At 45.1% G+C, this 27,932-nt stretch overlaps 1 protein-coding gene and 1 pseudogene across 2 annotated transcripts in view; both read left to right on the top strand.

Annotated features, from left to right (window-relative positions):
* Positions 1-27,932, top strand: part of USP6NL (USP6 N-terminal like) — a 252,946-nt gene that overhangs the window by 179,904 nt on the left and 45,110 nt on the right. For both annotated transcript variants that reach the window (XM_040343385.1, XM_040343384.1), the window contains exons 9-12: positions 1,118-1,238; positions 5,759-5,853; positions 8,302-8,367; positions 23,902-24,001. In XM_040343385.1, coding sequence (XP_040199319.1) covers positions 1,118-1,238; positions 5,759-5,853; positions 8,302-8,367; positions 23,902-24,001 — 382 coding nt within the window. The remainder of the gene's footprint in view (positions 1-1,117; positions 1,239-5,758; positions 5,854-8,301; positions 8,368-23,901; positions 24,002-27,932) is intronic.
* LOC120933863 lies at positions 19,572-19,690 on the top strand (annotated as a pseudogene).

Raw genomic sequence — 27,932 nt, 5'->3', positions numbered from 1 at the left:
ATTTGCCTAGTTTTGTGACCTAATCTAAAAGCTTGCGCTTTTACGTTTAGTTTTCTAAATGCAGGAGAAATTATCTGGGAAGCATAAACAACTCTTATATATGCCTTATTGCTTTTTTTCCTGTGTTTAGATGTTGCTGGTTTAAAGTGGGTTTAGCTCTCTTTGCTTCAGCAGGACATAAACTACAGTTGCGCAAGGATGACACACAAACTCCTGAAGCTTTCCATATTTTACTTTTCTTCTGTTCTCTATACCTAATTTATGTGTATGTATCTTTTCCTGAAAATTTGCATTTCATAAACTGATGCAAAAAATCATGTGACATAAAATATTGCAACAGCCATCATTTTATTCTAGAGGGTCTGTGTTTTTTCGAAAATATATTGTTTGCGGTTCTGAGTAATTTTCTTGTAAAAAAATGTAGATTTTAACATATATGTGGAAAAAAAACAAAAAAAAACCCCAGTTGTTAATTTGGCCATAAGCAAGAAAATGGTAAAGGATTATATACTGTGCTTGGAGATTCTGATTTCCTCTAGACCAGTGGTTCTCAACCTGGGGGTCAAATGATGATTTGCCAGGGGTCACCAAATCCTGGGCTGGTTCCTGAAGCCTGCACTGTGAGAGGGAGGAACAAAGAAAAAAAGGAGAGAAAGGAAAAAAAGAAAGAGCAAGGAAGACAGTTAGGGGGAGGGATGGGGAAAAAAGGAATTAGGATAGAGAGAGATGAAAGGGAAAAAAAGGAGAACAAAGAGAAAGAGTGGTACACCCAAACATTTACTATAAGGGGTTTTAATACTGTACGAGTGGAAGGCACTCAGGAAGAGCTAAATGTCCGTGGGTTAGGGGTGAAAATTACTTGTCTTGCCTTGGGTGCTTTCAACCCACGCTATGAAAATAATTTTCCTGTTAGGGGTCCCCACAACTTGGGAAATATTATCAAGGGGTCACGGCACTAGGAAGTTGAGAACCACTGCTCTAGACACATCAAGGTGTATAGTTTTTGGTCCTTATGAGCAGTAGTTTGGTAACATCATGTTCCTGTAAGGTGATATATGCTGTCTATTCTCTCATTCTTTATGTATCTATTTTTATGATGATTGATGTTGTTGTGCAGGAGGTTGGATACTGTCAGGGGATGAGCCAGATAACCGCTCTGCTCCTTATGTATATGAATGAAGAAGATGCATTTTGGGCGCTTGTGCGACTTTTCTCGGACTCTAGACATGCAATGCACGGTAATTAAACTTTCATTCCTTGTTTGCGTTACATTGCTAAACAAATCTGTTTCTAGAGTTACAAATTGCCATTTATAATGTTAAAGCTATCGGTATAATAGGCAGATTTTTTATGGTTTACAACAGGGGTGTCAAACCTGCGGTCCAATTTGGAGGATGAGTGAAAGTGGCCAAATACAAAATCATAAACTTACCTAGTTTAAACTTGTCAAACATATGTGGCCGAAATAAATTTGACCGTGTCTCTTTACTGGGCTTGTACATGTTTTATCTTCCCAAAGAAAAATATCCCACTCTTCACAATCGTGCCTTATTCATGTCATCAGTTTACGGTGTGATGGTATTAGAATGATATCCCCGTCAAAGATTCCCTTCTCCCCATAAAAGAACATCCCATCCTGGAATCGCCATAATAAGCCACACATGAGTCAGTGCTTACTGCTGGAACAACACACTTTAATGGCAGCTTGCTGCTGGTATATATACAGTTTTCAAGCTAAATCCTCAATCAAGGAACAATGAAATCTCCACCCCCTTCTCACACACAGTGGGGGCTCTCATACAGATTATTAGGCAGACATTTCGGAGCCGACCTGAAAACACATTTTCTTTAGATAATGACATCAGTGAAGGTAATTACTAGTTGTACAGAATACATTATCTAGACAGCTTGGCCCCGCATATAGAAGGGATAATTACCACAATGAAGCAATCAGAATAATTAACATGAGTGACTTCTAATCACAGTAAACGGTAAACACAGGGCTCCTTCACACACACAATTACCCTTTGAAATAGGACTGGCTGAGGAAGGGTCATTAACATTTCAAAAGCCTGTTACACTTAACACACACACAATATTACTTAGCAGGGAGAATTTAAACTGAAGCATCCTTCACATACGGCAACACCTATATTTGTGAGCAACTATTTTTAAGAATGTAGCACACAAAGGCCAAAATTAGAACCAAAATATCTGATGAGCACCCTGAGAATTCATTGAGCATTGCTACTACATTCATTGAACCAGATAGATGCATTAGTTTATCAAAAACAGTGTCAAATATCGCACTAGCTTTATGTTGCCCTCTTACTTTTATAATACAAATTACAAAAAAAAAAATAAGTTTTATTACTCGGTTACATTACCTATATAAGCCTGCCTGACTTTTTCTGCTCATCAGCTATCCTTATTGTTAGTGTATTTTATGTGTGGCCCAAGACCATTCCTTCTTCCAATGTGGCCCAGAAAAGATTGGACACCCCTGGTTTACAATGACAGTTAAGAACACTGTCGGTTTTCCTTATTTTTATTTCATACCCATGGCAGCCAAGGATCCACCCTCATGTTTTGCTCCAAATGCTTATTTCTATTATTTATTCTATTTTTTATTAACCGTCATAGGCATTTTGCAGCTGAAATGTTGGACTATTTCTATCACCAGTGGTGCATGAGAACTCATTCTCATCGTGTCTTTGCTAATGTAAATGTGGATCAGATATGAGCTCTGTTTCCCGAATACAGTTCAGGTTTTCATTGCATTGGTGAATGTAACTGTTCTGTTGTGACGTTTTCGAGTGAAACTGAGGATAATATTAGAGGACTGCCAATCCTGACTTAATTTTAAAGATGCATGCTATTGTCATCCTGAGCCTGGCTTTACTTTCTAATGAGTCACTGACCTTGGACAACAAGCATGCCACCAGACTCTTAAAGCGGAACTTTACTCATAACTACAAATTAATGTTCTCTAGCAATGAACGTACTGTAAATTCTACATTAATAATTATACCAGCAAAAGTAGGGGGTGTTGTAATTGTCTCCAGCATTACTTCTGTTTTTTTTTGCTGGAGCCCACCATTTTGCTGATGCCCAGAGCAGTCACTTTTTCATTGAAAATTCTTCCCTCTCCAAAGGTTCAAAAAATGTCACTTTCTGCAATTCTGTGTGCAGTCAATTCTGTGTGTAGCACCAGCCTTGACTGCATGTCTTGGCTTAGCAAGAGGGGAAGGTGCAGGAGCTGCAGGGTGCCAGGATTCACAGTGCTGCCAAGGGAGAATGAAATCGGGAAAATAGGTTTAACTTTTTTGCTTTTGTGCCTCCCCAGGAGCATAGTTTGTCCAGTCTATTCACCTGCTTTCCTCGTTCTCTTTCCCTAGTCGGTCCTTCCTCTTATTCCTGTGGTTTCCTTCCTCCCTCATTCTATCAGCAGACAAAAAGAGCAAGCAGGAAGCATTCTGTCAATGCTTTTTATTTCCACTTTAAAAAAATAAAAATAAAATGTATTTCCAGACAGAAAAAAATAATTGCAAGTAATTACAGGACAGAGCCACAGGCAGCATATAACACACAGAAGAAAAAAGATGAGTTGCGCTAGGAGTCGCAACTTAATGCGAAAATAATATAAATAAATAAATGCATAAATGAATAAAGTGCTAGTGCAAAAAATAGCAAAAAAAAGGGATGATGCCCAAACAGTCATGGGAAAAACCTTTCGGGGTAATTACAACAATCTGCTATTTGGGACCAAACGCTTAAAAAACTTTGTTAGTCCATTAGAATTGCATACTAATCAATTGTTAGGCAGTCCAAAATGAGAGGGGAAATCAACAGCAGAACCCCAAAACATATGAATGTCCAAATAGATGGGCAAAAAACAGTTGCAGAGTAATAAAATGATCCAAATATTGAACAGCCTCTGGTCTCTGGTCAGAAGAAACATATATTCCCACCGAGAGGTAAGTAAGGGTGTGCTCTTACCAGATCCACGATCATAAAAAGCGTGTCGATCCACTCAGGTCATGGAGAAAACTCGGTCACAGCTGACAGGCAGAATATCCTCTCCAATGTGTTTAACGGCTCCACGTCCATCCGGCGAGCATATAACACACAAATACATAAAAAATACATGCATAGTGATTCCCAGCATGTATGACAAAGCATATAGAACCAGTAAATCATTCCCGTATACATGTACAGGCCATTGTCCAGCAAAAGATTTTCATTATTTTTTGATAAAATAAATAAAAACAAAAAATACAACAGCAAATAAAACATGTCAAATCCTTAAACCACTGGAGTGCGGTATAAGTCCTATGCACCTTGTATAGGGGGAATCCACAAACCCAGGACCCTCCCTACATTCCACCCCACTGTAAAATCACTCGACCGTTCCGGAGCCGCCTCTAGCTGGGGAGTCTTCCCAATGGAACCATATTTTAGTAATTTTTTTGAGGCATGCAGGGCCTCGTATGTAATTTTATAAAGGGGAAGGTCCGCATTAACCAGTTGTTTCCACATAGCATGTGTAAGAGTGTCTGCATATATCCATCTCCTGGCCATGAGCTTGTGCACATAAAAAAAAAGAGATGTCTAATAAACAATTTTGTAGCGTTACTCATTTCCTCGTGACCAATGACACCTAGCAAACATAAAAAAAGAGTTATATGTGTTTAGGAAGCCAACATTGTTGGCTAAAAATTCAATCACCTGAGATCACACAGGCCTAACCTTCGGACATTCCTAAATCATTCGTAGAAAAGTGCCCTCAAAATAGTTTCACTTTAACTTCCATCCTGCATACATCTGGGTTAGCGACCAATAGGTGGGTAAATCCAGGATTCTAATGATAGCCTCACAGTCCGCAACTTTAAGAATAAGTAAGCAATGTCATTTCCCAAACATCTATCCTTGCAGTTTCACTTTTACCGGTACAAGGTAATGGCCAGCATTTTTCTTAAATGTATAGTTCCATAGAGCACCACCCTGTGCTTTATCCTGTTTTTAAAATGACAGACACAGGCTCTGGCCTTTTCTTTCCAGATTGGCTGACAATCATGTGTCTGTGTTTGGCCCCTGAGCTTGCTGATCAGTTGCTTTTGGTTGAAACTAGCAATCAGGGATTCTAGAAAGCCTGTCCCAGTTGGTGATCCTGCATGGATGTCCCGTGCTTTTTATTATGTCTCTCCCTTCCCCCCTCCCCTCTATTAAACCTTCAGTTCAGCGAGGTGATGCGTATGTTAGACCCCTTTCACACTTGGGCATTTTCAAGTGCTTTTGGCTAAAAACATAGCCTGAAAAATGTCTCCCCTGCAGTCTCTGTGTGAAAGCCTGAGTGCTTTTACACTGAGGCGATGCTCTGGCAGGACGTTAAAACTCATACAGGCAGCAGCATCTTTGAAATTAGGAGCAGTGTTTACACCACTCCTCAACCCCCACTGCCCATTGAAATGAATGGGCAGCGCTGCTGAACTGTCGGCAAAGCGCCGATTTGCAGGCGGTTTTAACCTTCTTTCGGCTGCTAGCGGGGGTTAAAAGCACCCCGCTAGCGGCCGAAAACCTTTGCAAAAACGACGGTACAGGGTTGCTAAAAATAGCGGCGCTTTACCGCCACCGATGCCCCAGTGTGAAAGCAGCCTAGAGCACTTTGAATCACTGTTGACAATATAAGCCCTGAGGGACTTTGGTTATTTTATTGTGCCTTTGAAATATTTAATGTATATATTTTTTTTTTGTTTAGGGTTTTTCATCCCTGGCTTTCCAAAGCTTCTCAGATTCCAAGAACATCATGACAAAATCGTGAAAAAATATATGCCGAAACTTAAACAGCACTTTGTAAGTAGAAGCTTTGCCTTCAAGTAGAATTACACTTGTTGGGATAGCACCCACTTTATATTTGTTACATGCTTTTACTCGCGTATCATAACTTGTTGCTTACATTTTACTTGTTTTCTTCTGAAAACTCTAAAACTAACGTTTTTCTCTGCTATGAAGAGGGGGCTGGGAAGTTGAGGTTTAAAGTGACAATAAATTCTGCCAAAAAATATGTATTCCTAGCTAAAAAATTAAAAAAAGTACCTTCTATTGCTCCTTAGACCCCTTTCACACGTGCGGGGACCGTATGTCCGCTTTTTCATCCATCCGTTTGCGGATGAAAAAGGGACATACATTGGTCCCTATGAGATCGCGGATGTCAGCGGATGAACATCCGCTGACACCCGATCTCGTCCGCCTCCGCAATGATCTGATTCTGCAGACGGAAGAAAACCCTATTTTTCCTTCCGTCTGTGGGTCGGATTGGATCAACACGAACATACGGTCTGTGTCCATCCGATCCCCCCCCCCCCCCCTATAGGGGAGAGTAGAGAAAAAACAGGGCGTGGGACCGCCCTCTCTCCGCCAGCTCATCAGGGATCAACGGAGCGATCCCCACTGAGCATACGGAGGTGGATCATTACTGATTCACCCCGTGTGAAAGGGGCCTTACTTCCACCAAATCTCAAAAAAAAAATTGCTGCTGTTATCAGACTTCCTGTTAGCGTGTGGATGTGTTAATTCTCTGTTGTCCTGTTGTATATAGGAACATAGCGACTCTCTCTCTTGCCTGCTCCCAACAAGTACTAGGGACTATGCACTGTGGACTTTGTAGTGTAGTGAGCAGTGCTCGTGATCACAACTAATGTGCAGAAAAACACCAGAATCATCATCAAAAGTAGATTACCGGACCATTGGTTAATGCATGCGTACAGAATATTTTTGGAAAAGGATAATATTTTGTGTCATTTTAGGGTTTACCATAATTAACCTTGTCGGTTAGATCTTATTATCAGTTGTGAACTAAAATTGAACACTGTCTGTTTTAACGAAAGGATAACATGTCAATAAACCCAATAACTTAAGTGTCTATGCCCTTAAAAGTGTTATCTGTACCATTAGGCAGAAACTGTTAATCATTGCATCTGGTCAAGTTATTAAATACCTAGTTGATCCTGCTGCTGTCATGGACTTCTCTCGTGCCTGTGGCAACATGATTGCATCTGATCCTCTGCTGTGTTTCCACTCCCATTGCGTATGCCCCTGGTACCCTTGGAGGAAGCTATTCAACTTTTCCTTGTCTAGCTGGAAGTTGCTCAACGTGACTATTTTCATCAGCTTGAGGGATGACTTTATCATGTGGGGTGATGGCTCCTCCCCTGCTCTCTGCCTCACATGTTTGGTTATCAGCTTTTGGGGAGGCTCCAGCAAGAGATGATTCACAAACACTGCGTCCACCATAAAAAGAACGATTATCATTAGTTATTTCATTAAAAAACATCTTTCTTTTTTAGCTACAGTTTTTGTTAGTGCAAATCATAGGTATAAAAATGTGTACCATTGGAATAACCATGTAGGCACAGCTTTTCATCCTTTTGTGATCTTTGGATGCTTTAAAGGGAATACATTATCTTTATAAAGTTAAAGCTGACCTTCACCCAAAAGGGGAAGTTCAGTCCGCTTGTCTGTCTCTCTCACCCCCCCACCCATCTTTAAGTTTTGGCACTTCATATTGTTTTGGGGGGGAGCGGGTACCTGGTTTTGACAGGTACCCACCTCTGTTTGGATCACTGCAGCCTTCTGGGAAATGTCACATGTCCCAGAAAGCTGCAGGACCATTTACGAAGTGCAATGCGGCTTGCTCATGCACAGTGAGAAGCCACCTGTAAAACCGCAAGCAGGCACAGCCAGTTTCCCAAAGAAAACATGCCAGTGTCTGGACCCGGCAGCTCTGGTGAGGACCGCGCTGGATCACTGGACAGTAGGTGTCCTAATATTAACATGTGATACAGATGTAAATGTTGTAATGGTGGTTGTGTCCATTGAAGTATCTGTATCGGCTCTTAACATATGGTGTGGCTGAATATTTTTGCCTAATATGGTACGTAACAGTCATTTGAATTGCTTCTCCTTTCCAGTATAATTCAGTAGTCTAATAAAGCTGTTTTAAAACAGGCTGTTTATTTGGATTATTGAATTTCCCTGATATCAATAAAGCTACTAGAGGGAGAATATGCAATTCTATGTATATAGTAAAAATATTTAATAAAATGCCATGTGAAAACCTCTCAAAATTGAAATTCTTTGAATCTATACCACTGTTTTTCGATAGCCAGTTGGATAGTAATTGAAGGCATTGCCAAGTAATGGAAACTTAGTAATATATTTTTTATATATATAATATACACACACGGTATATATGACCTTTTAAATTTTGTAATAATGAATGTAATTTTGTTTACACTTTAGGAAACTCAGGAACTGTACACAAGTCTGTATACTATGAAATGGTTTTTCCAGTGCTTCCTAGACCGGGTAAGATTCTAAAAACCGTTAATAGCAGTTAAGTTGGGCTGATCTATATTGTAATGTATCTGTATGCTGGTTGAACTAAAAAAAAAAGAAAAAAATAACTCTACATGTGTACCCAGCTTTAACCTCCCTGGCGGTATGATTCTTTCAGATTTTTGGTACTAAAAGCGGTACAATTGTTTTGCATGGAAATTTAGCGTTTTATATTGTAGGCCTGTAATTTTTAGGAATAACTCCCTTAAATCTGTCCAAACCAGAGTCTAGTAGACATCCCAGGTATGATAAAGTTTGAAACACAAAATCATAAATGTTTAATATAATTCGAGATTTTCCTAGCTTGTGACGGAAAATATTGATTATATGAAGACAGGAGGCGAGTATCTTATGCATTAATCCTTCTTTATTAATGCTCACAGCAGAAGTGTAAAAACATCTAACGTATGTAAAAAAGAAAAAACTGGTAGAACCACACCTCCCAGCAGTCCCATGGCCTAAACCACTCCCATACTAGTCTCTATAAATGGACTGCTCTCATCTAAGATCTTCCTCTTTCTTTGCGTGAAAGCGAGGTGTGGTTTCTAGCCTGTGATTATCAACTCTTCGACCAGTCGGCCCCTAATCCGTAACCGAAGACTTCTAAAGAAGAATAGGCTGTAGGTCCCGACTGTGTTGGGTCACGATGTCGCGTCGACTTGCTGAATGAACTGAACAGGGGAACATCACCCTAACCATAAATTGAAACGAAATTCCAGGTAACAGATATGTCAATAACCTGAAACAAAACACAAAGCGTGAAAGGGTTGGGAAGGGAGGGAAGATACTCGCCTCCTGTCTTCATATAATCAATATTTTCCGTCACAAGCTAGGAAAATCTCGAATTATACCTCAGACAGGAGGCTCATATCTTATGCAAGTTCAAAGCTAACATAGCATAGATATATGTATATTCCAAAATTAAAAACAAGACAGTACATAACAATCAGCATCATAAAACAGACATAGCAACATGATGTTCTGGTCTGAAATAAAAAAGACGAAAGACTGATTCAGAGGACCAATCGGCCGCCCTTAGCAGATCAGAGAGAGAGCCTCCGGTCGCCATCACCTTGGTAGCCATGGCCCCTCTGGAGGAGTGTGCTCCAAACCGGGTGATGTCTATACCAGCCAGAGCCATGGTGGATCTAACCCAGCGTGCCAGGGTGGCGGTTGTGACTGGGTGATGGGGTCTGACGTAAGAAACTAATAATTGAGAGGAGTTTGGACTACGGAGGTCCGCAGTGTGCGCTTCGTATGCCTGTAGACATTTGACCACACAGAGTCGTGGGTGTGAAGGGAAAAAGGGATAGAAGACCGAGTGCAGACTGGTCTTTGTCCTGCGGACTATCGTGAATTTGACACCCTGGGGTGAAAATTGGCGTCTAGAAACGTCCAAGGCTCTAACGTCAGAAACGCGTTTTATAGAAACCAGGCAAAGCAAAATAGTGAGCTTGAAGGACAACATTTTAAGAGACAGCGAATCGTTGTCTCCCCAGCCCGAGAGCATGGTAAGGACCCTAGAAACGTCCCAGGTGGACTGATACTTAGGCCGCGGGGGTCGTTTGAACCTGATGCCCCGCAGAAGTTTGCAAATCAGTGGGTGTTTGCCTACAGGCATGGAATCCACTGGGTAGTGGTAGGCCGAAATGGCTGACCTGTAGACATTGATGGAACTATAAGCCTTGCCAGAGGAGAAAGAGTCTGCCAAGTAGTTTGCAATGACGTTTACAGGGGCACGCAAGGGATCAACTTGCCGTTGGTCGCACCAACGTACCCAGAATTGCCAGGCTGATCGGTATGCCGACCGAGTCCCGGGGGCCCAGGCCATGGCGAGGAGGTCTCTAGCCGAGCTTGAAAGGCCGTCACCCGGGTCCGGCACCCGGATACCAGCCACGCCAGGAGCGTCAGAGTACCTTCCTCCACCAGGGGATGAATGCCCTTGGTTGGGTGAGACAGGATAAGAGGGAATCGGGGAAGGAGTCTGGGGTGGTCGATGATCGAATCCAATAGCAGGGGAAACCAGGGTTGAGCTGGCCACCACGGTGTGATCAGAACCACCGTAGCTCCCTGATTGGTAATTTGTAGAAGGACCCTGGGGATCATTGAGAAAGGGGGAAGCGCATAGTGCGTACCTCCTGTCCAATAGTGGCGGAAAGCGTCCACAGCCGAGGACCCCGGGTCCGGTCTCCAGCTGAAGAAGCGGGGCAGTTGGTGGTTGAGGCGAGAGGCGAAAAGATCTATGCCCAAGGGGCCCCAAAGTAATTTTATTTGGTTGAAAACCGAACGGTCTAAGCCCCAGTCGCTGGAATCTACCAGATATCGAGAGTTCCAGTCTGCTACTGTATTGGAGACTCCCGGGATGTACTCCGCTATAAGAGAGATGTCTCGAGACAGACAGAAATGCCAAATCTCCGCGGAGATGTCCGCTAGAATCTTGGATCTGGTACCTCCCAGGCGGTTGATGTATTGAACCGCCGCAATATTGTCCATGCGTAATAACACGCAACAATTGGTCTGTGTTGCCAAGAAACTCTGAATGGCGAAGAGAGCCGCTGAGAGTTCCAAAGCGTTGATATGCAACAGGGATTCCTCCCTGGACCAGATCCCCCCCGTGGACCTCGTCCCCAAGCGGGCTCCCCAGCCCCGTCGGCTCGCGTCCGATTCTATGACTACGTCTGGGCGTGCGTTGAAAATCGTCCGGCCGTTCCAGTCGGTGGCGTGACGGAGCCACCAGCGCAGTTCGGCCCGAGCTTCTGGGGATAGGGACACCTCGTCTGCGTAGCGAAGGCCCTGGCGCAGGTGTAGGATTTTTAACCTCTGAAGGGCTCGGTAATGTAAGGGAGCCGGAAAGATGGCTTGAATGGACGCAGCCAATAGGCCCACTATGCGTGCCAGGACGCGTAGGGATAGGAAACCTTTGCGCAAAACCGCCCTGATCTCCTTCCGGATTAGGGCCAGCTTTGCGCTGGGCATTCGAAGGATAGCGAGTTGGGTGTCTATCGAGAAACCCAGAAATTCCATCTCCTGAGCCGGGACAAGAACCGATTTCTCTCGGTTGATAATAAAGCCCAGGGTTTGTAACAGGTCGATGGTCCAATTCATATGGCGATAGGCCATGTGCTTGGAGTGGGTTAGTATGAGGAGGTCGTCTAGATAGATGATCAGACGCACTCCCCTGCTCCTCAACGCTGCCACGACCGGTTTCAGCAGCTTGGTGAAACACCATGGGGCTGAGGGCAGGCCGAACGGTAGGCACGTAAACTGCCAGATGCGACCCCACCATCTGAAACGAAGGAGATGTTGGGAGTCCGGGTGCATGGGAACTGTGAGGTAGGCGTCCTTTAGGTCCACCTTCACCAACCAGTCCCCGGGGGTGAGTAGGTCTCGGAGGCAGTGAATGCCTTCCATTTTGAAATGTCGATAGGCGACATGTTGGTTCAAGTCCCGGAGATTTATGACCGGGCGATAACCCCCCCCCTTCTTCTTGACTAGGAAGAGGTTGCTGAAGAAACCCGGTGATGGGGCGGTGACCTCGGTGACCGCATGTTTGGCTATTAATTCCCGAAGTTCGGTGTCTATGAGGGTCACATTTTCTTCTGAAAAATGGATAGGGGGTGGCAATATCCCCAGAGTTGGTGGGGACACAAGGTCTATTTGGAAACCTGTTACTGTATTCAGAACCCAGGAGTCTGCCGTAATCGCAGACCAGGCGAGCGTAAAAAACTTTAGGCGGCCTCCTACCGGTAGGAGGGGAAAGGTAATGGCTGTTGTACTCACCGGAATACGGGCGTGAACGAGGGTATCCTCTCTGGCCGCGTCCCCTCCAGGGTCTCCCACGGGGAGGGAAGAATGGTGCCGGTTGCGCGGTGGTGGTATAGTGGGTGGGAGCCTGAGTATATTGTGTTTGAGCGGAAGACCTCTGGAAGGGTCTGCCCGAGTTGTATCGGCCGGCAGAGCGGCCCCTGTATCTGCCGGCCCGAGGAAAAACTCTGGCATTGTTGGGTTTTTTCAGGGACGTTTGTGCCTTATCTAGGCTGTTGAACATACCGACAAATTTATTAATGTCCTTTATTAAGGACTCGCCAAAAAGCATGCCCCCTGCTGAGGGGCCTGGCTCTGACTCCGCTAGATGGGCTAGCTGTGGGTCGAGGCGCATGAGTATGGAGCGCCTGCGTTCAACTGAACAGGCGGTGTTGGCATTGCCCGTAAGGCAAATGGCTCTTTGGGCCCAACCGCGCAGTTGTGTTAGGTCAACCCCTTGGCCTGTTGTCGCGGATTGTTCCGCTAAGTTCAGGATTTTGGTCAAAGGCCCGAACAGGTCCAGGATGCGGTCTTGGATACTAGTAAAGGACCGGTCTATCCCTTTCTTAGGCATTTTACCTGTTTTCAGCAGGTATTTCATTAAAATGGGGTCTACCGTAGGCGTGGCAACCGCTTTCATGGGTATATGCGGACGGGGGCACTCCGATCTAAGCTTATTGCGATTGGACTTATCTAAAGTTTTGCGTGCCCAGAGTTCTACATATTGGGACACGTGGGGCAGAGGGGACCAGTCCCCAGAGCGAGGATGGGAGATAGTGTCCGGGTTAAATAGGGGTTCCCCCATGGCGTCTAAGACGTCTTTGCCCTGTTCGTCAGGGGTGGCATCCGGGAGGATTGCCGAAGCCCCCGCGTCTTCTTCCTCATAGTAATCAGATCCTGAGACATCTGATTTATCCGACTCTGCGGATGAATCGTCGTCCGACTCTAAAACGTATGAGTCTGGTTTGGCTCTCTTAGCTAAACCGTGCCTTTTTGTTGACTCTCTGAGGCTCAGAGGTTGAAAGGGATCTGTAGGATGCGTGGGGTGGCAGTCCGTGGAAGGATCTGCTCGCCGCATATTATTAGCTTCCCCTGCCGGGGAGTCATAAACCGTCACCACATTCTTCCTTTTATAAGAAGATTTTCCTTTCTTTGTGGTCGGTTCTGTGCCGAGGGGTACGGGCACAGAGGAATGAGTGGATTGGGGTGGTCCGGAAGCGGCAGTTATTGCCAGTGCTGCTTGAACCGATTGATTAATGATGTCCTGTAATTGGGTTGAACTAAGGAGATGAGTTGGTTCTAGAACCAGGTCCTGTTCTAATGGGGAGGGGGAACCTTCCTCAGTCATGTTAGAGAGGGACAGCTGCGGTTGTGTAAAAAATTTTTATAAATATAGAGCGATGGCTCTGTAGTATTTAGGGGTTCTAATAGGAAGTTTGAGAAACTGTGGGCACAGGGGTGGGAATAAAATTCCCAGGACAAAATAATGGCAGCGATTTGCGGACTAGAACTATACCAGGCTCTCCCTCCGGTCACCAGCGCCGACTGGCATGCGACGGGAGGAGAGCCTGTGATCGATTGCGCTCTGGGGGCGAAGTCTCGCGAGACTACGGCTCCCAGGCGTCCATTGGTCGAAAAGATCGAGGGGGACCCGCCTCCCGAGTCCAGCACAGAAGTGATAGGACGGCGGGGGCGGCTCTGTGGAGATAGAGTGAGGCGGTGGATCCGCCTCCTTGGCGACGCACGCTCGTTTTACAGGGGGGAGAGGAAAGTGAACATGCCCAAGATGGCGCGCCGCATGGGAGAAGCAGGTAGAGAGAGAGAGGGTGCGTATGGCCGCTGGTGACCGCTGACGATCGCGGTCCCAGCGGAACAGGAGTAGTATGGTACAGTACAGAAAGGAGTTAGACAGGTGAGAGAAAGAACGGTTTAAAAGAGGTTACAAACGGAATTATGTGGTGAATGAAGCCTTGGGTGGCAGGCAAGGTTATCTGTAAACCGTACTATGAAAGATATATATATATAATGACAAATAACATATTCTCAATATCAATATCAATATATCAAATCATTTGGTGATACTTAACTTGCTCCGCCGTGAGCAGAAAGAAAGAGGAAGATCTTAGATGAGAGCAGTCCATTTATAGAGACTAGTATGGGAGTGGTTTAGGCCATGGGACTGCTGGGAGGTGTGGTTCTACCAGTTTTTTCTTTTTTACATACGTTAGATGTTTTTACACTTCTGCTGTGAGCATTAATAAAGAAGGATTAATGCATAAGATATGAGCCTCCTGTCTGAGGTATAATAAATAATTATTACAAATAGTAATGTAATTATAATAAAAATTATTCAATAATGTAATCAAATCAAAAACACTGAGATTTTCTCAGTTGCAGAATTGTCGCTGTCATTACTTTCAGTGTTTGATGATGAATTTCGCCACAAATCACTATCACTCAATTCTGCAAGTGATTCTAATTTTTTATCGCGGTTTTCTAGCTGCTCTAAAACCACTTTTGTTGTACACGGACACTTTTTGGTTGCTATGGACAATCTCCAGTTTCCAGGCAGAAAGAACAGTTTTTATAATATAAAACTGCATGCAAGGGCGCTGGACTAACCACTAGGGACATAGGAGACGTGTAATTTTTGTATACAGTACTGTAATCTGTAAGATTACAGTATACTGTATCTATATTGTGTTTTAACTTTTTTTTTATTTGGCGTCAAACTCCGCCCCCATGCGTCACACCGCTTTGGAATGGAGCTCGGCAGCACTCTGCAGTCACCAGTGTGTGAATCAAACGAGATGACAGCTCGCACGCACGCACGCACAGCGGGGAGACATTGCAGGATCCAGGGACAAGGTAAGTAACTTCCCCTGTATCCTGCAATGCGATCCCGAGTCTGGCTCGGGGTTACCGCTTTTGGTATGTAAAGCATTTTTCAGTCAGATTGTTAAGGCTTATCCACACATGGCATTTCCACACTGGATAAATGCCGCTCTCTGCTAGGACACATAGAAAACACCTTTTTTCTATGTGCCCCAAACACACGGCAAAAAATAAACAAAAGATAAAATTAAACAGGGTGATGCTCTGAAATATACAGTGCACTGCCTCTTCACCACACCATCTGACAGTTTCCCATATGCTAAAATGGAGCATTTAATGTGTTGAACAAGCCTGGAAGCATCTATTTCTCTTATCGTCCATGGACGGACACAGCTCCTTAAATCTTGACAAGTGGGTTATGTTCCCTGTTTACAGGAGAGGACTAGGCAGAAACATGTTACATAATAAATACATGTTACATTAACAGAGTTGAACAGCCTTGCCCAGGGGGCGGTTCCTCCAGACATAGCCCTCCTCACTGCAGCATGCAGCCTTAGTTTTGTTCTGCCTAGCAAAGGAGAAGGACGTATGGCTCCCTTTGGGCCCAGCGCCCTGAGGAGAAATTTTTATTTTATTTAAAAAATTTTCTTGAAGAATCTTCTTTCAACTGTCAGCTAAGAAGACCGGCTGGATAATATAAATCCTTGTAGTCTACTCAGTCCGACCAGCGAGCGTGGTCACACCTTTGCAAAGAGGCTGGGTCTGCCACACCATACCCCATGACTCCTGGGGTGGCCAGTGAGCTTTGCTCCGAGGTTCACATATGACTGGGCTGTGGTGTTGTCTCACTCACAGTGGACCGGGCCAACAGCTACCCCCATCCTCGCTCGGATGGGTAAGTACAGTCCCTCCCGCTTTGGTGGGTTTGTACGGCTGGGCATTCCTGGGGTTCGGGGGTCCTCTCCTCCTCCTCCCTTCCCTGCTCCTTTCCCCCTGCTGCATTGTTAACATTTACCGCTGTCAGGGGGGGGCCTTCCTGAGGGGACTGTGTATCTGGCCTGAGTTTTTTGTACTGGGGCTTTCCTGTGAGGGTTTTTTTCTTTTATGGCACTTTTAAAGCCCTAGAAGGCTTTTACTGTGTAAATGCAGCATTTTACCGCCATTCTGTCGACGCTGGCGCCATTTTTGGGGTGGTTTTTCAATTGCATTGAAAACTCCCATTGGCGGCTATTTTGTTGTAGCTGCGCCATGTGCAGCTTACATTGCGGTCGACCATTTTCCTGTGGCTGCGTTCTGAACGCTCGGCGGCCATCTTTGGGTAGTCCTGACCCCTAGTGCTGAATCCTACGGCACACACAGGTCCCTTCGGCTGCCGCACGTTACCTCACGTTTTTTTTCCTCCCCACACGCCGTGTGCTGAGGGCGGATGGCAGCGCTGGGCAGTCTCCTCCTGAGGTGGGTACCCTGGTCAGCGCGGCAAGGGGTGAGATGCCCTGAATAGGGCCTGGGAGCTTACGTTTTTTGTGGTGATATACATACATACACACTATGCGTATGTATTTCTAAACTTTTGGGGCCAGATCCACAGAGCGAGTACGTCGGTGTATCTACTGATACGCCGGCGTACTTTCAAATTACCCGCGTCGTATCTTTAGTTTGAATCCTCAAACCAAGATACGACGGCATCTGGGTTAGATCCGACAGGTGTACGTCCTCGTACGCCTTCGGATCTAAAATGCAATACTTCGGCGTCCGCTGGGTGGCGTTCACGTTGTTTTCCGCGTCGGGTATGCAAATTGGCTATTTCCGACGATCCACGAACATACACGCGTCCGTCACATTCTCTTACGTCGTCTCTAGTCGGCTTTTTGCGGCGTATAGTTAAAGCTGCTTTTTTGCGGCGTATAGTTAAAGCTGCTTTTTTGCGGCGTATAGTTAGACTTGCCCTGTTAAGTCGTTCCCGCGTCGAAATTTTAATTTTTTTTTTTTTTGCGTAAGTCGTCCGTGAATCGTGATGGACATAATTCACGTCTATGTTTACAAAAATTACGTCGTTGCGACGTCATTTAGCGCAATGCACGGCGGGAAATTTTGAAACAGAGCATGCGCAGTTCATTCGGTGCGGGGACGCGCTTCATTTAAATGAAACACGCCCCCTAATCGCCGATTTGAATTCCGCCGCCAGAGATAAACTACGCCGCCGTAACTTACGGCGCAAATTCTTTCTGGATTCGATGCAACAAAAAGTAAGTTACAGCGGCGTAGCGTATCTCCCATACGCTGCGCCGGTGCAGATCTCTGTGGATCTGCCCCTTGGAGTCAGTATCTGGTCCTTCCCCAACATGCTTGTGGTGGCAGCAGGTGTTTAGTGCCTGGAATTCCCACAGATGCTTTTTATTGTTGGTCCTGGACACTTTGGTGCCAGGGTGGGGGTGGACTGCGGTCAGGTGGGGGTTAAGAGTGCCCCCTCCCCCCGTTATCCACTGGGGAATGCTATCTCATGGAGCCATGGACCAGGTACCTCACTGCTGTAATAGATAGTGCAGCTGGGTTTCCACTGAGGGCTCGGTCTTATTTGTGATCACACAAATCAGACCGTTCTGTGTAGGCTTTTTTTTTCTGTGCCCTTCTTTGCTAATTTCTAAAGATGCGGAATGAGAAAAGCCGCTGAGGGCTTTTGTAGTCCCTCACCGCCTGGTGGTGTTCAGTGCCCCTTTGAGGAGAGCCTTTTTAAGAGAGTGGGCTTCTTTTCCGTTGGTGGACCCTCCGGTTGTCATGTATAGGTGACCACCCTCCCTATTGCGGGAACCCCCGCTTGTATGGATCTGACTGATAGAAGATCCGAAGTACTGACCCGTTCCATGTCTACCATGCTGGGCTCTGCCTTGCGGCTTATTGTGGCCACTACGCTGGGGTCCCAGTCACTCACGGAGTAAGCATTTTGTACCAGACAGTGGAGGAGCACCGACTCTCTCCCGAAGTTATTAGGCTAACTGACAAGCTGGTCCAATGCCTTGTATGTCTGTGATGTTTCACTGGATGCCGTGCCCTTGGTATCCAGGGCTTCGGTTTCAGAGATGGTTGCCGCCTTCTCTGGTTGGAATGCTGGTCTGCTGGCCAGGCCTCTAACATACGCCCTGGCAGATTTACCCTTTATGGGTGGGAGACCTTTTGGGTCCTCGCTGGATGACATTATCAAGGAGGTCACTGGAGGGAAGAGCAATCGCCTCCCTCAGGCTTCCAGGGGGAAGGAGCCCCGCCGTCGGCCGGTTCCTTCCTGTTCCACAACAAAGTGGTATTTTCATCAGTCGGGGTCCACGGGCGAACCCTCCCAGGCCGACAAAGGCTCAGCTGGGGGACTAAAACGTCCCTGGGTGCGTAAGCCGATCGTGCCGGCACCTGAACCCGCCAGTGTATGTAGCTTCCCCTGCCCGTCTCTGAGGTGGGGGGTCGACTTTGCTGTTCACAACTCGGTGAATCTCCCTGTTCTCCGACCAGTGTGTCTGCGAGATGGTATCTTTGGAGTACTAGATAGGGTTCCTTCCGATCCACTGAACAGATTTCTTCCCTCCTGTCTCCCTCCTGTCTCCCTCTTCCGGCTCGTCGGTCTGCCTTGGGGCAGTGTGGGACTTGCTAAGCTGCGGGGTAATTTTACCTTTCCTGCAGGACTAGAGGTGTGAGGGATTCTATGCAGATCTGTTCTCGGTCCCAAAGATGGACAGGGTCCATCCGATTTTGGGCCTCAAGGGCCTAAGATGCCTTTGTGAACGATGGGTAGTTCCGCTCGGAATCCATTCGTTCGGTGGTAGCTGCGCCTCAAGGACGCATACATGCATGTCCCACTTTGCGCGAGTCAGAGGTTTTTGTGCCTCGTGGTGGGGAGGCCCACTGTCCAGTTGTGGCCCTTCCTTTTGATCTGGCGCCAGCACCACAGGTTTTCACCAAGGAGCTTGCATTTATCCTAACCTTGTTGGGACAGCGAGGCTTTGCCATCGTGGGCTATTTAGACAACTTATTGAATTAGTGGTCGTGTCGGTTGCTTTTCCGACCCTCCGACAATTCGGGTGGGCGTTAAACATTTGGAGTCGGTCCTGGTTCCGACTCAGTTTTGGAGTACCTAGGGGTTCCGGACTCCACGGTGGCGAAGGTCTTTTTTCCCCTGGAGAAATTGCAGACTCTTCAGTCTGCGGTGAAGGTATTGGCATCGAGCAAACGGTCTTCTCTCCATTTGCATGCAGATCCTAGGTCTGTGGGTAACCTCCTTTGAGGCGGTACCGTATGCCCAGTTCCACGCTCGTGTTTTTTCCAGAGGGAAATACTGTCCGAGTGGTACAAATCTCTTGTCTCTGAATCCTCAGATTTAGGTGCGCCACCTAGTCGGTGTCCCTCTGAGTTGGTGCCTCTGATCCCCGACTCTTCGGTCCGGGAAGTAGTTTCTTCCTTTTTGTGTATAGTGATTACAATGGACGCCAACCTCTCGGGTTGTAGGTGCACCTGGGGGGTCCAGTCGGCCCAGAGTCACTGGACTTGAGTGAACCTATGGCCACGCCTCCCTGTATGGGCCCGGTCTCGTCTGATTTCGGTAACTACCCAGGGTCGGGCCTGATTAGTACCTGGATGGGAGTCCGCCTGGGAATACCAGGTGCTGTAGACCCTGTCTACCGTTATTTGTCCTAGTACTTTGGGCAATTGGGCTATGCCTCTCCTCGTGGTCGAGGAGGGTGTAAGGTCGTCCGATCTGGATTCAGCCTGACAACGCCAGGGCCGTGGCTTCGTTCTACCATCAGGTATACCAGCAGGTGGGCTACTTTAGTCTCCTGATGCTGGACCAGTTTCACAGGGCATGGATCTCGCCGCTCGTCTCAGCCACAAGGGTGTCAAAGTTTGTGGCCAGGTCTAGTGATTCTGTACAGATTCGTCAGTCGCGTTGGTGGCCCTGTGGGGTCTGTATCGGCGACTTTATGCCTTTTCCTTCATTGTAGTGGCCTCCCCGGCTGCTCCACAGAGTGGAGGCTGGGGAATCCCGATGATTCTAATCGCTCCAGATTGGATTCTGCGTCCTTGGTAAGCTGATATCGAGCACCTGGTAGCGGAGGTACCCTGGCGGTTGCCAGGGCGGGAGGTCCTTCTGTCTCGAGGTCCCATACTTCGTACTGTTGTACAGTCACTGGCTTGCTCAACATGGCTATTGGAATCCAGACTTTGAGACCGGGTCTGTCCAACTCTGTCATCTCAACCATGCTGAGGGCACAGTAGTCGTCTTCCGGAGGATCTACCGTCACATCTGGCTGGCCTACATCTCTTGGTGCGAAGAGATGGAGTGACATCCACGGACGTACTCGGTGTCCAGGGTCCTGCTGTTTTTACAGCTTGGAGTGGATCTAAAAATTGCTTAGAGCATCGTTTGGGGCAGATTTCAGCCTTGGCTGTGTTCTTTCAGTGGCCTTTTTGCGGCCCGTTCACTGGTGGGAACTGTTTTGTGCAGGGTATTTGTCCTATACTTTCCCCTCTTGGCCCATCTCTTCCCCCATGAGTTTTGACTCTGGTGCTCTCGTTTCTTCAGGAACCTTCCTTTTGGAAACATCAGGGAGATTTCTCTTGACAACGATCTCAGAAGGTGGCCCCTTTACCTCTGTTAGAGGGGTTTCTGAGTTGATGATCTTGTCTTGCAAGCCGCCATGCTTGACCCTCCATAGGATTAGATGGTGGTGCGCCCACGACCTTCCCTTCTTCCGAGGGTGGTTTTGGCATTTCGCCGGAATAAGGACATTGTTCTTCCATCCTTGTGTCCACGGCCAGTGCATCCTATGGAGGTTGCCTTTATACTTTAGGCGTGGTACTCTCTTTGCGGGTGTACAAGCCTGCTACGGCTCAGTTTCGGAGATCTGACTCTCTTTTGTGTCAGTGTCTGGTCCACAAAAGGGCATGGCGGTCTAGTCGACCACCTTTATTCTGGCCGTTGGTTGTCGGGGGCTGCGGGTGGGGGGCTTATCGGAATCTGGGAGCCCCTATGTGAATGAGAATATTGGGTACATCGTACCCCTACCCATTCACCTGTGGGGTAAAAAGTGTCGAGAATAAAAACACACTACACAGGTTTTTAAAGTAATTTATTAGGCAGCTTTGGGGGTCTTCCAACTTCTCCGCTCTCCGTTTTTTCTCCCCCTTCTGCCGGGCACCTCCGCTATCTTCTTCCAGCTCTTTTAGTAGCGTGGGCCCGGTCTTCTCCCTTTATCAGACTTCGGGGGGTCTTCCGACTTCTCCGCTCTCTTCTCCCGCTCTTCGGTTCTTTCTTCCTTCTGCCGGGCACCTCCACTGTCTTCTTTCAGCTCTTTTACATGCGGGGGCCCGGTCTTCTGCGTCACCTTCTTGCCTCTTCTCTTCTTCGATGTTGACTCGACGCTCCCTCCTGCTGTAATGCCGGGTGTGCGGTGCGCAACGATTTATATAGGCCTCTTATGACGTCACATTTCCAGCATGCTCCGGGTGGTGATGAAATAATTACCCCCGCCCCCTTATGTCGTCACCACCCGGAGCACCTGGTTGTGGCCGGTTTATAGTGAAATTGTGTTCTTTCCATCTACGAATAATGGTCCCAACTGTGCTCGCTGGAACATTCAGAAGTTTAGAAATCCTTTTGTAACCAGTGCCCCCAGTATGTTTTGCAATTATAAGGTTGCAAAGGTCTTGAGAGAGCTCTTTGCTTTTACCCATCATGACACCTTGGTAATGAGACCCCTTTTTTATAGGGTAACGGTAGAGCTTGAACCAGCTGATTTTTATTTGCACTGACAAGGGGCAGGATTGCTTTCCAAGTACTGATAGATTTTAGCTGGTGTCTTTTTGCACCTTCCTTTGTTCATGTGTTCAATACTTTTTCCCTGTCATTCCATTTTATTACACATAACTTTATTTCTGAACTTATTTGTTTTGATTTCTCTGTATGCATGGTTTGTTACTGACATGTGAGGGGAAATATTCATGTCAATAGCACCTTTATAAATATATTTACCTAAACAAATAGTGGCATGTTTAATACTTATATTACCTGCTGTATTTTTACAATGTTGTCAAATTACTCCACAGACCTAGCTGTAGGAGTAATTTATCCTCAAAGTTTTATAGCAAAAAACACTTTCCGAGGAATAAAAAAATGTGTTTGCATTACTTTACTGGGGATAGAGCCCTTTAAAAAGCCCTGTAGAGAGACGGGACAGAATTATAAAGATTTTTATAAGCACCCTTTATGGATTCCCTTATTTATCTTTTATTTCACTAACTCAATAATTGCCCCCAAATCCCCACCAACCAGCAGACCCCTCCCCAAGGATTGACTTGGTAGCCTGCCAGCCTTCTGATCTACAATGTAACACAGTGCAGGTGAAAGATTGCAAGATGCTTTTTTGCAAGCTAAAATTAATCACATTAAATAGTCCCTAAAACATTTTAATAGCTCCCAAATCATTCCAGAAATCAATACAAACACTTGCCTTATATCCTCCAGCTCATGTTGTGGCGGTATCCATCATATGTGTGATTTTCTGGGAGAGGTGCATGCTGTGCGATTTTTTTTTTTTTTCGGCACATTAATGCCCAGAGACTCCTGGGAAATGAGTGTCATCATTTCCCATGAGGCAATGGGGTCTTAGGACAGAAGGTTGAACCACCTAGGACCAGGAACTAGGCAAATAGCAAATTGTGCCTAGTAACAATCAGATAGAAGTAAAAAAAAAAAAAATTTTTTTTTTTTACATTAACCACTTAACCCCCGGACCATATTGCTGCCCAAAGACCAGAGCACTTTTTGCGATTCGGCACTGCGTCGCTTTAACTGACAATTGTGCGGTCGTGCGACGTGGCTCCCAAACAAAATTTGCGTCATTTTTTCCCCACAAATAGAGCTTTCTTTTGGTGCTATTTGATCACCTCTGCGGTTTTTCGTTTTTGCTCTATAAACAAAAATAGAGCGGAAATTTTGAAAAAAATGAATATTTTTTACTTTTTGCTGTAATAAATATCCCCCAAAAATATATATAAAAATTTTTTTTCCCCAGTTTAGGCCGATACGTATTCTTCTACATATTTTTCGTAAAAAAATCGCAATAAGCGTTTATTGATTGGTTTGCGCAAAAGTTATAGCGTTGACAAAATAGGGGGTATTTTTATGGCATTTTTATTAATTTTTTTTTTACTAGTAATGGCAGCGATCAGCAATTTTTTTTTTCTGTACTGCAACATTATGGCGGACACTTCCGAACACTTTTGACACATTTTTTGGGACCATTGGCATTTTTATAGCGATCAGTGCTATAAAAATGCATTGGATTACTATAAAAATGCCACTGGCAGTGAAGTGGTTAACACTAGGGGGCGGGGAAGGGGTTAATTATGTTCCCTGGGTGTGTTCTAACTGTAGGGGGGTTGGCCTCACTAGGGAAAATCACTGATCTTCTGTTCATACATTGCATGAACAGAAGATCAGCATTCCCCCCCCCCCCCCCCGACAGGACCGGGAGCTGTGTGTTACCCCTAGTTGCCTGCGAGAGAGCCGACCTAGAGCTATAGGCTCTCGTGCAGGGGAGCCGACCTGCTGCCGTAAAACGACAGCGACAGGTCGGCAAGTAGTTAAAGGCAAGCTGTTAATAGAAAGTTCCTTTTTAGGGTGAAACTCCTCTTTAATCCTTCATAGGTCTTTCCTTATTTGAGATCTTTTAAGATGTTCCTAATTTCTGACTTTGCTCTGATTTTTTTCTTTGTTTGTTTTTCATCTTTGACTGCAATTACAAGATGTTGAAAGCTTATATTTTTGTGCAGGTGCATTAAGTCTGTAAAATATTTTTGGCTAATGGTCTCTCTCTTCTGCAGACACCTTTTACGTTAAATCTAAGAATATGGGATGTATACATACTTGAAGGTGACCGGATTCTAACTGCAATGTCTTATACAGTTTTGAAACTTCATAAAAGTAAGCATTTTTATGTTTTTATCATCCAGTAAAAATTATTGGAAATATTTTTTGTTCAGACTCCATATAACAGTTACATGAAGCACAGTTTTTATAAATGAACTAATTTGATAAGGTGATCAGTAATATGTTACCAAAAACTTTGCAAGAAAACCTTAAACGTTATGTCAGTAAATAAAATGTAACCTCATTGAGCATACAGATAATATGGATATTTTTTTACTGGTCTTAAAATAAGATGACAAAAACTGTTTACAAAAGCTTTTTTTTATGTACATCTAGAGATTTTTTGTTTAGCTTGGAAAAGTGCGACACCAACAAGCATTGAACAGCCTACCAAAAATAAGGAGTTATACCACCTATCTTAGTGGGCAAGCATCCAAATAACTTATTGTTTGGAGCCACCTGCACACCCAGTCCTTCTGATTTATAGTACTTATACAGTCTGTCGTTGTGGAAACATTTATTTAAAACTACATACAACTGTTTCAAAATAATGGGTCACCATCAGTGCAGTGTTTGGAAACCTTGGCTATGGAGAAAGGCTTATGGACTAACAAAATGGGCTGACAAATAAGCAGTAAACAACCCAGTAAAAGCCTTCTTAAAGTGGACCTGCAAAAAAGTTTTGAAAAAGTATAACCAATATATTCACTTTTCCTTGCAGGCATTTCTTTCTGAAAATGTTCTTTATTCATTTCTCCAGCTCTCCTTTCAATAACCACTTTAGGAAAGGGCAAAGGATTTAATCTCTGCTTACTTCTTAGAGTAACTCCACCCCACTTGCTCATGGGAAACAAGCCATCTGAAAAAAAAAAAATTATTTGCCAAGATTGTGAGATCTTGCAGTATGTACATGGTCTTTCCCAGGAAGACACTTAGGTGGGGGTAGCCTTTCCAGGATGCATCTGTATGGCCACATCACCAGTGCTTCTAGATACCAGGAAGTACAATGTAGGTAAATGTTAATTGTAGATTTGATATGGGCATGCAGAGCTGCATGCAACATTGATTTATCGTAATGTACAGGACATAGAACTTGTTTTCTTAGACTGTGGCTTATATACAGCTTCTTTCAGGTAACTGGACACTGGTGAAAAATCAAAATTTCCTTGGCGCACACTCTGCCCACTCTGTGATACTCCAAGTTTTTCACAGTGTCCTGATGTGATGAACCTGTTCACTTCTGGAGAATTATTTTCTTTCTAAGATTCAAAAACTTTATATCAAAATGCTTACTGGGCTATCTAGCATTTTTCTGGGTCGGTTATTCTTGATGTTTATCTTGGGACCATACACAGGTCCCACTAAATGGGGCTTCAGTGTTTGCCTTAAGCACTGGATCCTGCATTAGGCACTCACCTTGGCATGTAGTGCATTGTGTGTAGTGAGCCACAGGGGAGCAAGAACCAGCTCTAACACCAGTTTTCGCATTCAATTCTACCTCTATTTCAGACACTCAACAAGCAGCCTATTTGACTAAAGCAGAAATCTTTTAATGTGTCCTATTTCTTTTGGCCTTAATACTGTAATCTCTGTCCAGGCCCCAAAAACACTATGCCTTTTTTTACCTGTATTTCAACTGGAGTCATATTCTGATGTCCGTCCCAGAGGATGCAGAGACAGAAGGAAATATAGAGGATACTGAGGAAGTATTGGAGGAAGCTGCAGAAGATTTTTTTCCCACGGTTTGTCAATACATTGAAGAGGGAGCTTCATGCAACATACTTGCTAACATTGAAAAGCTTGTTGTCTGTCTGCAAAACCCTTGGCATAGTGCAAGCTGGCTCTCTTCTGTCTCACCAGACCCCTTTGGTTGCAAAGAGACCTAAAAACCCTGCAAAACATTCCCTGTTCATGAATAGATAGTGTACAGACTATAACTACTGTGTCACTACTGAATGCATTTTTATTCTTCCAAAATCTTTACTGAACTCTATCCAGTGGAAAAATAGTTCACAAAGAAGTAGGCTATTTCTGTAGTTGATCTTGCCATCTCTGTCTTCAACAAACCTTTCGCTGTTCCTTTTGAAGATTCTGCAGGTAGAAAGAGCTCTCTTTAATCTTGCAGGCCCAGCCTTATAACCACCTATTGCTGCAATTTTAACATGCCAAACTGTAGCTAACTGGACTAGGAAAATGAAAAGTTACTATGACCCTATATTTTAGGTTAGTGATGTTACACAGCAGTTTCAGCAATTTCCTTCTTTACTTTTCTGTGTAGATGTCCTAGAACATGTCAAGAGACTTTTTATGCGCATGTGTAGGATTTTATTCCTATTAGCATGGACAGCTGAAGTTGCCAGCAAAAGGTGCCTGACATATATGCCTTTCCATGGAAGGATGTCTGTTTGGAAAGGCACTTGACCAGTTCATAAGAGGTCACAGGTGGGAAGGTTTCACTTCCACAGGGGATAGTCCCCAAACCACCTTCTTCAGGAGGTTAAGCTCCTCAAAACACATAGCACCTGTCCACTCTAATCAGGCTTCAGCTTCAAAACCCAAGTTCAGCCATTCATTTTGCCACAAGTTTTGGCTCACCAAGCCATTCATACCTTCCCCAAAGTTCTCTTCAAAATGAAGGATCTCTCTTGCTCCTTGGAGTTGGGGGGACATCTGTTAGTTTTCCTGTCTCTGGGTCACAGGCACCCCAGACCTACTTTCAAATCAACAAAAAAATGACCAAGAACAGTTATATTTGCAAAATGCTCTGAACCTACTCTTGTCTCAGTGAGTCATTGTGCTAGTACTGCAACAAGACCATTTCATAGAATTTTGCTTTAACCTGTCCATGGTACTAAAGCCGACTTAGATATTCATCTTATTCTGAATTTAAAATCCCTAAAATTCTTTATAAATTCCAACATTTTGCATGGAATCTAAAAAGTAAATGATTGGCTCTCTGAGTCAAGGAGAATAAATGGCATATGTAAACATCCAAGATGCCTATCTACATGTTCCCATTTACCCACCTCATCAGTGCTTTCTACACTTGGAATTTGGCAGACAACCACTTCTGGTTTGTCTCACTGCCCTTTTGGCCTATCCTCTTCTCCCAGAGTATTCACAAAGGTCTTGCCCCTGCTACCTTAGCTTGCCCTGCCCAGAGGTGGTGGTCGGTCGGTTACATTACTCTTTCCTCCTTGTCAGCATGTCTTATCATACCATCACTGTGAAGGACTTGTTGGATTACTCTCCATGCCCACAATTCCATCTCGTCCTGTTTGCACTGCTGGGCCCTTTTGAATCCTGCACCCACAGTTCTCGGATCAGACAGTTTCCAGACGACTACCATTAGATCATGAGCATGTGATGTCTTGCAGAATTACAATTGTGTGTGCATCAACCCCTGAGGAAGTGATGCTATGTCACAAAACTTGTTCGATTATTTAGATGCTATGTACCTATTATGGATTGATCCTTAAAACACTGTACCTGGCAATGGAATTACTATGTATATATTGACCAATCTGCTTGACTATATGGCATTAAGTCACTGTCAATCTGTTGCAAATTGTATTTACCAATAAATCTTTACCTTATTGATTTTATAATTCCGTGTGTTACGCCTCATCTAAAGTCCCACGGGCAATTCATGTTTCTTTGTATTATTGTATGGGGATGGAGGCATCTCATGGGGCACATCCAACCATATTTAGTTAGTTTAGGTTTCACTGGGGTGCCGGGAGCACAAGACTCGGTTGGTCCTGAATCAGCATCATTTGCTGCCATGGTATGGGTTGGTCCCCAGTATCATGACAACCAATGAAGCTCTAGGTCCAGCTTGCACCGTGGCAATGCCTGATTCTGATCCAGAACAGATGGCATCTAGGGCTGCCCCCAGCATTCTAGAGAGGTTGAAGTGAACCTCCATGCAGACCTTCTTTTCCTCCCGCCCCCTCTGCCATGCGTCTGAACCTTCTCTTAGGAA

This window comes from Rana temporaria, chromosome 3 (assembly GCF_905171775.1).
Source record: "Rana temporaria chromosome 3, aRanTem1.1, whole genome shotgun sequence".
NCBI classification, from domain to species: Eukaryota; Metazoa; Chordata; class Amphibia; order Anura; family Ranidae; genus Rana; species Rana temporaria.
Note: the sequence above shows the minus strand (reverse complement) of the source record. Positions and strands in the feature narration are given on the sequence as shown.